At 38.9% G+C, this 17,206-nt stretch overlaps 1 protein-coding gene across 1 annotated transcript in view; it reads right to left on the bottom strand.

Moving 5' to 3' along the window:
• si:dkey-192p21.6 (uncharacterized protein LOC565246 homolog) overlaps positions 1 to 17,206 on the bottom strand; it is a 342,161-nt gene that overhangs the window by 312,352 nt on the left and 12,603 nt on the right. Inside the window, exon 2 of the mRNA XM_059946951.1 lies at positions 11,456 to 11,595. Within this exon, the coding sequence (XP_059802934.1) occupies positions 11,456 to 11,577 (122 nt within the window). The 5' untranslated portion in view covers positions 11,578 to 11,595. The remainder of the gene's footprint in view (positions 1 to 11,455; positions 11,596 to 17,206) is intronic.

Below are 17,206 nucleotides of genomic sequence, written 5' to 3'. Positions count from 1 at the left end.
GAATAGTTTGAATGACCTTGAATTTATTCTCTGAATATTAGAGTGTAAATGCTTAAAGCATTTCCAACGGTTCCCATTCCCAATATTTTAACAAAGCAGTCAATAGATTAATATCTCCATCATGGCAATGGCACAGCACTTTTAATGTCTGTCCATACAACTGCAAACAAAGACAGAGACACAAGAGAGACTGGATCAACGTGCTTAAAATACTGGAGGAACTCAGGGAGTCAGGCAGTATCTATGGAGGGAAATGAACAGTTGACAATTTAGGCCGAAGACCTTCATCAGGACTGGAAAGGAGGGGGGCAGAAAGTGGAACGAAAGAGTGGGAGACAGTAGGGGCGAAGAGCTGGCAAGTGATAGGTGAATCTAGGTGAGGGGAGAAGGTAGGAGGTGGGATGGGGGGAAAGGTGTAATAAAACAAGCACTACACACTAAATACTGCTAAAAGTCAGCAAGTCAGGCAGCAACTATGAAGGAGACTAAATTGTCAACGTTTCCATAGATGCTGCCTGATTTGATGAGTTCCTCCATCATTTTATGTGTGTTGCTCAAGATGGCTAGTCTCTGCAGAATCTCATGTGTTTATAATATAAGAAGCTTAGAAGTGATTGATGGGGAAGGCAAAAGGCTGAAGAAGGAATCTAACAAGAGAAGAAAGAAAACCATGGAAGAAACGGAAGAAGGTGGGGAACCGAAGGGGGGAAGGTGATGGTGACAGGTAGGTCATGAGGGTAGGGAAGTGGAAAGAGAAGGGATAATGGGATCACAGGAACAAGAGAAAATGTGAGGGAGGAATGTTGAGCAGAGGAGAATGGTTGACAGAAACTAGAGAAATTGATGTTCACGTTGTCAGGTTGGCAACTACCAAGACTGAATATGAGGTGTTCCTCCAGCACTTTGTCTGTTTTGCTAACTGCAAATAAAACCGCAAGACTCTTCAGTTATTTTATGGTTTTTTTTTTAATTAGATTGACCAGCCTCCATAACATATATGTCTTCCGCAGGTTATAGCAGGGCTCCGTTCCTATGAGGTGTTCATTATCCAGACAGCTCGCAGATCACAAAGGCAGCCAGGAGTCACATTCCCAGGCAGCCATGCAGTAGCTGCAAATCCATCCACACAGATCACCTAAACTGACATTCATATGGATGGGCTGTAGATAAATTAGACATTCGTAATCTGGGAATAGCGCGGATTTTGGTTAATTGGAATTGACCATTAGAATCAGTATATTTTGACCCAATTAAGTAGCCCCAATTAGCAGATGTTTCATGGAAATAATTATTAATAATTAATAAATAATTAAAAAGGTATAAAAAAGACAAGCTACCATTTAAATTAGTAACAAATTATGTATTTAAATGAAATACAGAACATATTAGAACACTACCTATACTACTGCAGTACTATAAAACTATTTGTTCCTAATAGTTATCGATGGAGGAATCGATCCCGGTGTACACTACCATGTAAATGAACAAAAATTAGTGTGGATAATGACTACCTTCATACCATGCTTTCAATGACTACATCCTCCAAATCTTCATTTTCATTATAAATTTCAAGATGATTGTCGATGCCTTCAAATTCTTTGTAGTTCCTAATTTATTGAAGCAGTAAAATCCTTTTATTTTCACTTCCAGCCATTTCTGGCATCTCCAAACTTGAATGCTTGAAACTGTAGTGAGCAATAAAGTTCTGTATTGTCTTACTGCTTATTTCTCGCCAATTATCAGTGATAAAAATAATTGCTTTTAGAACATAAACACAACTAAACTCACGCTATTTAAAAGCTTTTCAAGCATGGTGTAGTGTCTCATGGCCATACAAGTGTACATGATAGATGCTAGTTAAGAACTCTTCAGTAACAGTCTCCAGTCCCAATTAAGTGGCATAACATCCCAAATAAATGAAGGGAATCCTGGTTATTTTCTTGATTAGTTTTTGTTCTTTAAGAATTGTCCCAATTAACTGGAATCCACTGTACCTGTATTTATGTATTTGCCAACCAACTTGTATCTTATTCCTGAAAGTATATTAGCAAATATTCCTTCAAGCTGTAAAATAATGGTTAAATCACATTTGAAAAGAAAACATACAGTGGATGCCAGTTAATTGGGCCATCTGTTAATCATGCCAGCCACTTATTTGGGACAACTCTTAAAGAACAAAAATGATTCAAAAAAATTGCAGATTTCACTTTGTTTATTTGGTAATTGGGTAAGGAGTCTTGCTGAACCGGTTCTAACAAGCATCAGTCCCACACATTTTGTGTGACCATTGGGCACTGCACCATGCTTAGAGCAAACAGTTTTTAAATAGCATCAGTTGCATGCGTTTGTGTTCAAAAAGTAGTGATCTCTGTCACTGATGGTTGATGAGAAATAAGCAGTTCATCAGTCACCAAAAGTAAGCATGCAGGTACAGCAGGCAATGAAGAAAGCTAATGGCATGTCGGCCTTCATAACAAGGGGAGTTGAGTATAGGAGCAAAGAGGTCCTTCTGCAGTTGTATAGGGCCCAGGTGAGACCACACCTGGAGTATTGTGTGCAGTTTTGGTCTCCAAATTTGAGGAAGGACATTGTTGCTATTGAGGGAGTGCAGCGAAGGTTCACCAGGTTGATTACCGGGATGGCAGGACTGTCATATGTTGAAAGATTGGAGCGACTGGGCTTGTATACACTGGAACTTAGAAGGATGAGAGGGGATCTGATTGAAACATATAAGATTATTAAGGGATTGGACATGCTAGAGGCAGGAAACATGTTCCCAATGTTGGGGGAGTCCAGAACCAGAGGCCACAGTTTAAGTATAAGGGGTAGGCCATTTAGAATGGAGTTGAGGAAAAACTTTTTCACCGAGAGAGTTGTGGATCTGTGGAAGGCTCTGCCTCAGAAGGCAGTGGAGGCCAATTCTCTGGATGCTTTCAAAAAAGAGTTAGATAGAGCTCTTATAGATAGCGGAGTCAAGGGATATAGGGAGAAGGCAGGAACGGGGTGCTGATTGTGGATGATCAGCTATGAGCACAGAGAATACTGGTGCTGGCTCGAAGGGCCTACTCCTGCCTATTGTCATTCAGGCTTAGAAATGCCAGAAATGGCCGAGAGTGAAAATGAAGCTATATGAAACTAAATGAAATTCAAAGGTATTGACAATCTTCTTAAAAATTACAATTAAAATAAAGATTTGGAGGATGAAATCATTGATAGCATTATACAAAGGCAGTCCATTATCTGCACTTGATGTCCCTATGTACACTGGATGAACTCCTCCATCAATAACTATTAGAAACTAATACACAGTTTTATAGTACTGTAGTAGTATTGGTAGTGTTCTAATATGTTCTGTGATTCATTTAAGTATATACTCTGTTACTCAGTTTGTCTTTATTTTCCTTTTTAACTATTTCCATGTAACTTTGACTAATTGGGGCAGCCACTCAATTGAGCCAAAACATACAGTTCCCAATATGTTCCAATTAACTGGAATTCATTATATTTCTATCATGTATTTTTAGTCATTGAAGTTCTTTTCTTCTTAAGTCTGGTCAGTGTTACTATCTCCCTGGGATACACAGACTCTGCTAGAGTTGGAGCAGGGAGTGCATAACAGGGTACTTGAGTAATTTGGGAGATACGATGTTCCATCCAATGTTTTTGCTTGGTTTCTGGGATTCTTTGATGAATAAAATCTAGGTTTTTGATGTCTTCCCAGATGTTCCCGTCACAGCCTCTAAGGAGTTTGGACATTCTCTCCATGACGCCATGGGTTTCCTCCAGGTGCTCAGGTTTCCTCCCACATTCCAAAGATGAATGGGTTATATGGTCAATTGATCAGTTGGTTGTAATTGGGTGGGCTTGTGCGCTCCAAGGGACTGTTACCATGCTGTATCTGTAAACAATACAATAAATGTTTCTTCTCCATTTTGAGAGCTCACAGGGCAGGGATTCTCACAATGAGGATATAACGTTTTTTGCTAAAAAGGCTTTCAAAACAACCCTGAGATATTTTCTTTGTCCTTCTGTAAATTTCTTGCCATGAGATTGTAGTGGAGCATTGGTTTTTGGGATTTGATGTTGAAGGTACAAATAAATGAGGCCAAAAGAGCTGACTGAGTATAATTGAGCCTACTGTTGAAGATGTTGTCTTGGGAAAGGATACCAATTGACGTTAATTTTCCTACCAATGGATTTGAAGATACTCACAATATCGACATTGGTGATACATCTCCAATGTTTTGAGGTGTCTGATGCAGGTAGCTCACCTCCCTCTAGCATATAAGAAGGCAAGGATCACTACTCTTGGTAAACTCTGAATTTAGTGCCATGTTTAAGGTATTGTCTTCAAATATTCTTTTCCTCAAATGGCCAAAGGCTATGTTTTAACACGTTTATGGGTATATGAATTAACTTTACCTAGAGCCAGACATCAGGTGTAATTGGGAAGTTTATATGTAGAATACTAATTGCAGAAATTAGTTCCTGACTACCTAAGTTAATAAGAGGCACACACAAAGAAACTGTCGGGCATGTCCAAGAATGCTGATTGGCATATTATACGTGGAGATGAAGAGTCCCAATGAAAGGTTGCCATTGGAAAGGTCAGTTGGTCTTCATCCATAGATTCTACCTGGCCTGCTGAGCTCCTTCAGAATTGTGTGTGCTGCGCAAAATTCTAGTACCTGTAGTCTATTGTGTCAGCATATTATACATGATTGGTGTTGGCACGTGGCCAAGTGTTTAAGGCGTTTGTCTAGTGATCTGAAGGTCGCTAGTTCGAGCCTTGGCTGAGGCTGCATGTGCGTCCTTGAGCAAGGCACTTAACCTCGCATTGCTCTGCGATGACACCGGTGCCAAGCTGTATGGGTCCTAATGCCCTTCCCTTGGACAACATCGGTGGCATGGAGAGGGGAGACTTGTAGCTTGGGCAACTGCCAGTCTTCCATAAAATAAAAACTTGCCCAGGCTTGCACCCTGGAAACTTTCCAAGGCACAGATAGTCTATCGAGACTAATGGAGGCCTACTACTATACTATACCATACATACTATACGATACATATACTATACTACGGATATCATGCAACTAACTCAATCATGCACACCCACAGTCACAAATTATATGGGCCTGGAACACTGGAGCAGGTCCTATCTGAGTACCTCAGACTGTTCAGTATTATCCAAAGGATGTCCAAGACGTTGGTCTCCCTTAGAGTAAGTTCTTCTTAATACCACTTTTACCCACACTCATAATTTGTGATCTTTATTCTTTACAAAAGGAAAAAAAAAGATCAGGGAAAAATTGTCATTGTAAGTGAGTGTATATCATGCACAATAGAATATCATAGCCCCTGGCTCCAAAATGGTGAGAGTTCCCATTGAATACTTCTTCATAATGTGAGCAAGAGATTCTGCAGATGATGGAAATCCAGAATAACACATACGAAATTCTGGAGGAACTCAGCAGGTCAGGCACCATTGATGGAAAGGAATAAGCAGTCAATGTTTCAGCCCAAGACCCTTCATCAGACGCCCCGATGAAGGGGCTCAGCCTGAAATGTCGACTGTTTATTCCTTAACATCCAGAATTTTGTAGGTGCTTTCAGTTCAAGAATGTCTCTCAAAGACCATGAAGCTGAAACTTATTTTGCTGCAGATCTGTTGTCAACACACTGAAAACTCCAATCCATCTATCTTTAAAATCCAGTCACAGAGTATCAGGTTTATCACATAAAACACATCCTTAATATTGGACTGTTAGTGCCTCATTAAAATGGCAAATGATTGAATACAAATGCATTCTGCATAGATCATTTTGCAAACATTTATTTCCAGCTCTATTGTTTTAAAACAATCAGAATAATTTAGAAACAAAGCAAGTAACGATCAATTCAACAGAAACATTGACTGCTATCTTCTATCAAGACAACTAAAAACATTTGTTTTGGGTTAATTTAGATGATTAATAATAGATTAAAGGCCACCACCAGGTTCAAAAGAATACTTAAAAGAACAATATCTGATTAAATTACTGAAGAAAAGAAACATCAAAGGGAATTGTTCCTGGTTCATTTCCAATCATCTGTATTCAAGTTTCCAATTAAATACAATTACCTATTCAAAGAAGTCCCCTTCCACTACTTAAACGCACCCCCTGTTATACTTTGAAGCAAGACAACTAACAGTAAAAATGTAATGCACTGTTTCATGGAACAGGAGGAATATGCAAGTAGTAAGGGACTACATTTGATTTATAAAGAAGAAGATGGAGAATCTTTTTGGACAGAAATGAACTCCTCTGCCATCTAGTCCCAGCATTTGGATTTTTGAAGCACTCACTTGGATTCTAAGTCAATTTATGCAGCTTGTTTTCAATAATCAAAGTGTCCAATACCAAAATATTTTTGATTAAAGGTTTGAGAGAAAAAATTTACAACCTAGAAACTTAATTTCATGACACTCTTTTTCCCAAAGCAAAGCAACTGAAAATCATTTGTTCCAGAGTAAAACATAACAGCAATCACTTCTGAGTCACTTCACATTTGAGAAATTCAATTGCATACTTTTGGTCATTAATTGCAATGCTAATTTGTTAGAAACACCTGCTATTTAGAATATTAATGCTACTTAAGGGTAAGTTAAGCTATTTTACAATGGATCAGTTATTGCAAACGCACAGAACAACTCTCTACACTGCTCCTACAACAATCACCAATTCCAGAGTAGGAAGCCAACTAAGATAAATACCCTAAATTACCTAAAATAAAACCAGAAGAATGCTGAAATACTCAGCATCATAATGAAGATTTGATCAAAGGTAATTGGTCTGAAATATTAACTTTCCTTACCTATCCACAGATACTATTTGACCCACTGAGTGTTTTCAGCAGTTCCTTTTATCTCAAATTTCCAGTATCTGCAGTGTTTGGTATTTAATGGCCACATCTTCGAGACCCATCCCACCAGACCAGCACCCACTCAGCTCCCCATCCCGCAACACACAAAGGAAAGAAAATAGTGTCTTTAAAGAGAACCAAAGCTTGGTTCAATCTCTGTGTTGTAAGGAGATTGTACATTCTTATTGTTCTTTTCCTCTGACTGTTCCGGTATCACCCCACACTCCAAAGACTTGTGGGTTAGCAGTGGTAGAGGCAGAAGCCTTGGATGTGTAGTTTCGGGCTATGGATCAAAAGCTGGAAGTGTGGGCAGTTAAGGGCTATCCAATACAATCCTCTCTGATTTAACTTCACACAAATAAGGCTCATCCATGTACCTATCCAGCTTTCTCTTTAACATTGAGATCGAACCTGCATCCTCTACTTTCACTGGCAGCTCATTCCACACTCTCACCACCCTCTGAATGAAGAAGTTCCCCTCATGTTCCTTAAAGTATTTCACCTTTTCCCCTTCTAGTTCTAGTATCACCCAAACTCAGTGGAAAATGCCTGCTTGCATATGCCCTATCTATAGGTTTCATACAGAAGAAGAGAAGAAAGCCCTTAACTCTGAGTGGAGTCATCAGGACGCCGTCATGACAGTGTTTTTTTAGCGGCTTTCTTATTTTTATGAGGCTTTCTTTAGCAGGCTTTAGCAGGCTTTCTTATTAACTCGACACTCAACCCAGCACAGATGAAAAGCATACAAGGGAACCAGCTGGATTCGAACTCGGGAGCCTTCGCCCTGAAGTCCGGAGCTGATGCCACTGCGCCACCATACCTTTTATATGTTCTACTGAAAACAAACCTAGACTATCCGATCTTCCCTCATAACTAGAATTTTTCAATCTGCCAGCATCCTCAGAAGCTTCCTCTGCACTCTCTCCAGTACAATGTAGTGACAGAATTCTGCACTGCTCTGTAGTGAAGATGTGGCCTTTTGAGGATTGTTTGAAATTTTTACGTTACCTTCCCACTCCTATATTCTCTGCCAGGTAATTTTGAGCAAAGATTATCATAAATTGATAAATTAGTAACAATAATTATAAACTTTTTTAAAGAGAAAGGATTAGCCTTGTTCCTTATTATTGTGTCACATTGTTTTTCTATTAATAAATTGCAACTGAAACATATTGAAATAAATGAAGCATTTTAGAAAACCTGTTCAAAAATTACTAACTTTAAAAAGACAATTGAAAAATATTCATGGAGACAATAAATGTCATAAAGCACCTGAATATTATCACTGAATATCCAGTGTTCACTTACAAATGACAGAAGGGAAAATATAAGCAAAGTGAAGCCAATGCAACTGGTCCAACTGTTTATTATCCAAATACTGATGTCTACAGTAAGACTGCAAGGATTTCAAAACATGTTATCCAACATCAGATGCTCTCACAACTGGCTAGCTGGCACCAAGCTGACGTGAGACATTTCCTAGGAAAGCATCTCACTGCTCTTCGGTTGTATCATTCAAAGAGCTCGAAGTTCAATGCAAATTCATAATCAAAGAACATATATGTCATCATATACAACCCTGAAATTCATTTCCTTGTTGGCAATCACAGCAACTACAAGAAACACAGTAGAATCAATGAAAGACAGCACCAAATATCACAAGCTACAACCAATGTGCAAAAGACAACAAACTATGCAAATACAAAAAGAGATAATAGTAATACATAAATAAATATTGAGAACATGAGATATAGAGTCCCTGAAAGTGAGTCCGTAGGTTGTGGGAATAGTTCAGTGATTGGGCAAGTGAAGTTATTCTCTCTGGTTCAAGCCTAATGGTTGACCGGTAATAACTGTTCCAGAACCTGCTGGTGTGGGTCCTGAGACTCTTGTACCTTCTTCCCGGTGGTAGCAGCAAAATGATAGCATGGCCTGGATGGTGGGAATCCTGATGTTAGATGCTGCTTTTCTATGACAGCACTTCATTTAGGTGTGCTCAGTGGTGGGGAGATCTTTATCTGTGATGGACTGGGCCAAGTCCACTACTTTTTATTGGCTTTTCCACTCAAGAGCATTGCTGTTTCCATACAAGGCCTTGATGCAATAGTCAATATATTCTCCACCATATATGTTTAGATGTTTGTTAAAGTTTTATGTAACATTGCCAAATCTTTGCAAACTTTTAAGAAAGTAGAGACGCCGCGGTGCTTTCTTCATAACTTCACTTGTGTGCAGGACCCTGGATAGATCCTCTGAAATGATAACACTGAAGAATTAAAAGTTGCTGACCCTCTTCACCTCTGATCCCCCGATGAGCACTGGCCCATGGACTTCTGGTTTCCTCCTCCTGAAGTCAATAATCAGTTCCTTAGTTTTGTTGACATTGGGTGAGAGGTTGTTGTGCCACCACTCAGCCGGATTTTCTATCTCCCTCCTATATGCTGATATGTCACTACCTTTCATCTAGCCAACAACAGTGGTGTCATCAGCAAACTTAAATGTGGCATTTGAGCTGTGTGGAGCCTGACAGTCATAAGCATAATGCAAGAAGAGCAGGGGGCTAATCACACAGCCTTCTGGTGCAATTGTGCTGATGGAGATTGTGGAGATGTTGTTGCCAATCCAAACTGACTGGGGCCTGCAAGGGAGGAAATCCAGGATCCCGTTGCACAAAGAGGTATGGAGGCCAAGGTCTTGAAACATATTGATTAGCTTTGAGGGGATGATATGCCAACCTGTAGTCAATGAACAGCATCCTAATGTATGCACCTTCACTGTCCAGATATTCCAGGGTTGAACGACAAGCCAATGAAATGGCATCTGCTGTTGACCTGTTGTGATGATAGGCAAATTGGAGTGGAGCTAAGATGCTTCTCAGGCAGGAGTTGATATGTTTCTCATTAACCTACTGGACAATAGTCACTGAGGCACTTAACTCAGCAGTAAATATATTCCTTATGTATCTTTTTATTATGGGTAGGGGTTAAAGAACAAGGGTGACTCTGCATGCCACCTACCAACAAGTTTTTTCGGATGCCATCCAAGGCAAATGCACTATAGGTTCGGTATCCCACCTATGCCATAGCTAATAAAGGAAAACATTTTGTTTACGTTTTTAAACATCCTTTATAGCTGTCTTGCTCTCTTTTCAGAAAAAGTGCTTTTATTCTCCACACTTCCCAATTTTCAAACATTTTATATTCCCGTGTTGTTACAGCATGATCTCACATTTCTCTGGGAAAATTCTGCTTGTCGCTGTTCTGTCTAACTGAGCAGATCATTTATATTTCCTCCTTCTGTCATCTCTGCTTTGATGAGTGTTCAGTCAGACCAGGAGTCACAAATGCCATTACTAGCAACATAAAGTGGCTCTATACCGGAAATGGTGGTGATTTGCAAAATTCATGGGTATACCTAACATTACTCATATATCAAAAGCTGTGACTTGCCGGAAAGAAGGCTTGCCTATTCCCTCTTATATCCTCACAAGGAGAAAGCAGGTGTCCTTTCCTCACCCATTTAGTAACCTAACAATTCTTGTTATCAACTTGTATTATTTTTTAATAAAGGAATTTTAGTTGGAGGGATTGAAGTGAGTGAACAATGTTAAAATGCAGAGAATAATGGCTCAGTACTACTGCATGCATAATGAGCATGAAGTCTCACTGCACTGAGATCAGCGCTGACCTTTCACCTCTGGTCCAGGTGTTTAATCTCTTACTGACTGATGATGTACTGATCATTTTCCAGTCATAAGTAAGAGAATTGCATTAGAATCTAAGTGCAGATCTGTTGCTCATAATTGCCATAGTTAAGAAAATGAACAGTTGCACCCATAGGAGCCATTAGGAAGCTGTGGTGTGAATTGGAAGTGCCACACTTGCAGTATTGATGTCTGCTTGACACTGACATTAAAACTGCATTATTATTAGTTGATAGAGGGAGCGTCACCTTGCAAAAACCTGACCTGAAAGTAAGAGAAGTTCAGTGTATATCTACAGTATGCTCAATTTCCTGCAATAGAGATGCAAATGGATGCTGGGATTATGAAATAAGATATTAAAATGACACAACAGCAAGACTTGCAGCATCAGATGTCTGATAAGAAACCTTCAAATGGAAAGGTTACCACTGTATTAGTGCTGCTTGGTTCATTTCCCAGCACTGGCTATTTATTTATGTTAGTTGGGTTTAAGTTGATCCTAGCAGTGATGCATGTACCGTTCCTCATTAGGATCTTCTCAGACTCCCAACCAGATAAAAGTCCACTATTTCCCACCTTCTTTCAAATATTTTTTGGTCCAGGCTCATGCTATTTTGGTTCAACTGTGTATAATTCAATTGCTATTCTAGGGCATTTGAATTAGTTGAAATGACGTAGCAAAAATTATGAAAAGTGAACACAGAAAGTCAAAAAAGAGAAAACACAGGAAGTAAGATTAAAAGAAACCAGGAATGGTTGGAAGAAGAAGGGTGAGCATGGAATTTGTAGATGTTTTGCAAATCAAAGATAATAGAATAGAATGGCTACATTCAGATATAACTTTACTCTTACCTGCAGATGACTGAGTAGTTCTGCTCATCTCCAACAACAATCTGGAAGGTCAAGGGGAACAGGACACTCACAATGGCACTAGAATTAGTGGGATTGTCTCCTTCTTGAGTCTCTGCATGCATGAGAACCTGATAAAGACACTATAAAAGAAGAAATATTTTCAGCATCCTTCGTACTTTAGCCTCAAGAGTTCTCAGTGATTCACAGCCTCTTGTTCTCATTCAGAGCAACACTTTCTCCCCTCCTCTACCCATTCTCTCACTGTTTTATGTTGCAAGGACACAACGTTGACTTTAACCTGGCTAACACTATTCCTCCTTTTCAATTTATTTACCCTGAGACATTTACCTGTCCTCTCTCTTCAGGTACTGAAGGGATTACTGTATCCCCATTGTCCTGACCAATATCTCTGCAACAACACCAGTAAAACAGATAATTTGGTCATCATCACATGAACATTTATGGAAGCTTTCTGTAGACAATTTTGCTGCTGTGTTTATTGCAAATTAAGAAAATGAACAGGTTCAACAATAGGAACGATGAAGAAACTGTGATGTGAAATGGAAGCCACACACAGACAGAATTGATGCTTGCTTTGCACTGATGTTAGGGCTGTATTTTTCAAACTATCCTCCAAAAGTAGCTTATAAACTGCTTTGGTATATTATGAAGTAATGACAGTACACTAAACAAAGCTTTTCTTTCACATTTTCGGCATTTTTTGTTTATATTTCAAATTTTAAAGCAGTATCTAAAATTAAGTAATTAAATGAATTTTAGCTAAAATACTGAAGGAAATATTATTATTCTAATAGAAAAGAATCTCCTGTTAAGATGGGTAGATTAATTGAAAGTATTCTTAGAGATGGTATATATAACTATCTGGATAGACAGAGTCTGATTAGGAACAGTCAACATGGATTTGTGCATGGAAGGTCATGTTTGACAAATCTTATTGAAATTTTTGAAGGGGTTACTTCAAAAGAGGTAAGAATTTACAGAGCATTGAGTATAGGAGTTGGGATGTAATGTTAAATTTGTACAAGGCATTGGTGAGGCCAAATTTGGAGTATTGTGTACAGTTCTGGTAACTGAATTATAGGAAAGATGTCAACAAAATAGAGAGTGTACAGAGGAGATTTACTTGTATGTTACCTAGGTTTCATGCACCTAAGTTACAGAGAAAGGTTGAACAAGTTAGGTCTTTATTCTTTGGAGCATAGAAGGTTGAGGGGGGACTTGATACAGGTTTTTAAAATTATGAGGGGGATAGATAGAGTTGGTGTGGATAGGCTTTTTCCATTGAGAATAGTGGAGATTCAAACAAGAGGACATGAGTTGAGAGTTAAGGGGCAAAAGTTTAGGGGTAACATGAGGGGGAACTTCTTTACTCAGAGAGTGGTGGCTGTGTAGAACGAGCTTCCAGTAGAAGTGGTAGAGGCAGGTTCGAAATCGTCGTTTTTTTAAAAATTGGATAGATATATGGACAGGAAGGGAATGGAGGGTTATGGGCTGAGTGCAGGTCAGTGGGACTAGGTGAGAGTAAGCATTCAGCATGGACTAGAAGGGCTGAGTGGCCTGTTTCCATGCTGTAATTGTTATATGGTCGTATAGGTAGTTCTAAGGTAGGGACATGTATGGCACAGCTTTGTGGGCCGAAGGGCCTGTATTGTGCTGTAAGTTTTTTTATGAGAATGTTCAGACTCTTACAATTAAATTTTATCCCATCGTATTATCAAGTTGATATTTTTCACCATTGATTTCATAAGAAGATACAGATTCAATACAGCTCAAGTTCAAAGTAGTTAACATTCAAAGTCGAGAGCTGGACTTGGTTTGTTAATGTCACATGTACCGAGATATAGCTTGTCTTTCGTGCTGTTCATAAACATCAAATCATTATACATTGCAGTAATATAGTATAAGATTAAACAATAACAGAATGCAAAGTAAATTATGAGAGCTGCAGGGGAAGTGCAGTGTAGGTAAACACAAGGTGCAAGATTATAATGAGATACATTTTAAGGTCAAGTGAGCACCTTATAGTAGGGAACCATTAATAACAGCGGGGTGAAAGCAGTAGAGCACAACATTGAAATAGGAAAATGCAAATCAAGTGTTCTTTTAACAGGTGGAACTGTCCAACCAAGACTAGGATGCAGCACTTGTTTAAAGAGAATCTTGGTGTGGTGACAGAAAATGATAGGGTTGGTTTGATGATATAAAAGGGACCAAAAGTTTTCCATTCCCAGCACATGGGAAGCAGCTGATCAAAATGACTTGACAAATTAAACCTATTCCTTAAAAAAATTACCTTTAGCTTAATTGTTTTTCACTCACAAAACAAACCGACATAGTACTATATAGTTGAAAACTGGGTTAGCCCAGTACAATTGGTACAATATTGTGCACATTTCTGGGTACCCATCACATCAGGAAATTCATTTCGTCTTTTGTTTATTCATGGTACCTTCACTAACAGTGAAACAAAAATTGAAAAAGCTGCAAATACTCAGCAGCTCAAGCAACATCAAGTTGAAGACACCACAGGATCTCTAGGTACACTCATTCCACAGATTTGTGTTCTTTGCCTGCACACCACCGAACATCTCTGCAGCATTTATAGAGTCACAATGTCATTGAGTTACACAGCATGGAAAAAGACTCTTCAATCCAATTCATCCATGACAACCAAGGTTCCTGCTGAGCTACTTTCATTTGCCTGTATTTGGTTCATATCCTTCTAAACCTTATGTACCTGATCTTTTAAATGTTGTAATTGTACCCACCTCCAGCACTTTCCTGACAACTCATCCCATACACCTACCACCCAGCATGTGGAAAAATTTGCCTCTCAGGTCTACTTTTAATCTTACCCCCTCACCTTATGCCCACCAGTTTTAGACTCTCCTATCCTGGGAAAAATACTGTGTCCATCCACTTTATCTCTGCAGCTCAGAATTGTATAAAACACCATTAAGTCCCCCCCCCCTCAGCCTCCATCACACCAGGGAAAACAATCCCAGACCATCAAATCTCTCCTTACATCTTAAACACTCTAAGCCCAGAAACATGATCTTTTTCTGCTCTCTTTCTGCCTCAGTCACCTCTATCCAAGAGTATAATGACCAGAACTGCAGACACAATTCCAGGTATTGGTCTCATAATATTTTGTACAGCTGTAACGTGACATCTTGTACTGAATGACCTGTCTGACAAAGGCAAGCATTCTTCATTCACTTGCAACACAGTCTTGGAGCTTGAAGACTTTAGCTCTACATAGACTAGTGAGTCCTTTAATGAGCAATTTAGAAAGATATTCTCTGTGGCATTATATTGTAAACTGCTGCAGTAGATCAGTACAGAGTACTGGGCAGAAATCAGGTGAATGTACATAGACATGTACATCACTATTTGACTATATTGACGGTGCTAATTTCACACACTGAATGCGTGTGACCTACTGTGTTTTAATGCTAAAAAAGAATTAATTCTATAAGTAGGGAAAGTTGTGAAAGTCAGGAGGCTACAAAGGGATGTAGATAGGTATTGTGAGTGATCCAGAATCTAACAGAGTATAATTTGGCAAAATGCAAAACCCTTTGGTAAAGGGCCAGTGGAACAATTTGTAAATCATTGTACAATCCAAATTCAGAGTCATACAGCATGGAAGCACTGTCTGAGGGGTCCCAATTTTCCTACACTTGGCCCATACCCTGCTTGTCCTTTTCTCCATTTACAATTCCTATTCCATGGAAGATAAATAATTACAAGTGAAACTTACAGATTTGGTTTTATAGAAGTTAGCCCTGACTAAGACAATTAAACAATGTTATGATTTTTATTTTGCAACCTGAGCAGTCATATTTCATAGATCACATTTCTTTGATTCAAACAGTAAGACACAAAAAGAACTGATCATACAAATCACTGAAGATTATCGTGCTGTTGTGCCAAGTCACCCATTGAGATTCATCCCACCTGCTGCTTACTAAAGCTTATTCCTTCAATATCGAAATCTCACAACAAAGAACTCATTTCTAGTAACTTACTTGCTTCTTCATAATGTAAAAAGATTCTAAAACTCCAAATTTTCTGCATTTATTGGCTTGGCATATTATTTATCATTTAGGTGAAGCACCAGATAAAGCATGAAAGAAAAAAAGGTTAGCTTTATTAGTCACATTACATTGAAACTTGGGAAAGCATACAGCAAAGTTTGCATCAACAGCCGTTTGATCAAGGACATGCTGGTGCAACCCGCAGTGTCACTGCGCTTCTGGCACCAATTTAGTGTGCCCATAACTCATTAACCTTGACCCATACGTCTTTTGGAACATTTTGGAATGTAGGAGGAAACTGGAGCAGCTGGAGTAAACCCACATGGTAATGGGGAGAACATACAAGCTTCTTACAGAACCTGAATCTTGCACCTGGGTTGTAAAGTGTTATATTAACGCTTTGCTATTGTGCCATCTGAATATATGTTTTTGGTAACTTTTCATTTCCATCTATTTCCTCCTCACCCTACTTTTATGTTTTAACAATATTTAGCATTTATTGTGCCTATCTGATTAACGTTTTATAGAATTAAATGAGACCCACTTAACCTAAACTCCAAAGCTGTTTAATCAGTATCATTATGTGCTGTGTAGTGTGATGTAGGCGATCACGGTCTCATGACCATGATTGTTCTTGACAAATTCTTCTACGTAAGTGGTTTGCTATTGCCTTCTTCTGGGCCATGTCTGTACAAGACAGATAACCCCAGCTATTATCAACACCTTGCCCAAAGGTGACCTGCAGATTAGTGGAGGGAAGGAGTGCCTTACACCTCCTTTGGAAGAAACGTATCTTCACCTACCATACATTCTGCTGAGTTCAGTTAGATTTTCCTTATAACTCTTAAGGTTGTCATAGCCATGGGGGGCAGCAACATGAAGAAGTAAAATAAAAATTTTAAACCCTAAAATATTCAGCATGGGAGACAACAATGGAGAGAGAAAAGCAGATTTAATATTTCAGGGTGAGGACTTCTCATCAATACTGAAGAAGTGCTACACGTTCCAATGGGGCCTTGTTTGGGACACACCTAAAACTGGACTCTGCATGCTCCCTTAGATGGGCACAAAAGATCATAAGTGACTGTTTCAAAGAAGAATAGGCATGTTCTCCCTAGCATGATCTTCAATAATTATTTCTCCAGCCAGCAATCCTAAAACAGATTATCTAATCATTATCATTTTTCTATTTGCCATGTTGCATGCTCACTGACTGCTATTTCCTACATCATTTTGGTTGGTATGCTTCAAAAAGTACTCAATTGACTGTAAAACATTTTAGGTCAACCCAAGGTCTTGAGAAAGGTGCAAGTAACTATTTGTGCACTTTATCTGTTATTGTATCTGTAGTAATTGACTGAAGCTTGGCCACCTGAATTTAGTTTATATTTTAGCACAGGAGCAAACCCCTTTAAAATAAATGAGCAAAAACATCATGAAAATGAAGCTCAATTTCATAACAATGTTATACAGATCTGTTTATACACCAACGTCACAGATTCATTTACCTCTAATTGATGACATCCATCAGAGTTACTTTGAATTTGTAGAGAAGTATAACCACATAGAGTTAAATCAGCAGCTCATTATTCCAGATGCACACTTTGTAGCAGATTAATGATCCTCGATTCTTAGTTTCCTAAATGCTGATCTGTTTAATCGGTCATCCTATAGATCACCATGGCACTCT

The sequence above is a fragment of the Hypanus sabinus genome, chromosome 21 (assembly GCF_030144855.1).
Source record: "Hypanus sabinus isolate sHypSab1 chromosome 21, sHypSab1.hap1, whole genome shotgun sequence".
In the NCBI taxonomy this organism is placed as follows: domain Eukaryota; kingdom Metazoa; phylum Chordata; class Chondrichthyes; order Myliobatiformes; family Dasyatidae; genus Hypanus; species Hypanus sabinus.
Note: the sequence above shows the minus strand (reverse complement) of the source record. Positions and strands in the feature narration are given on the sequence as shown.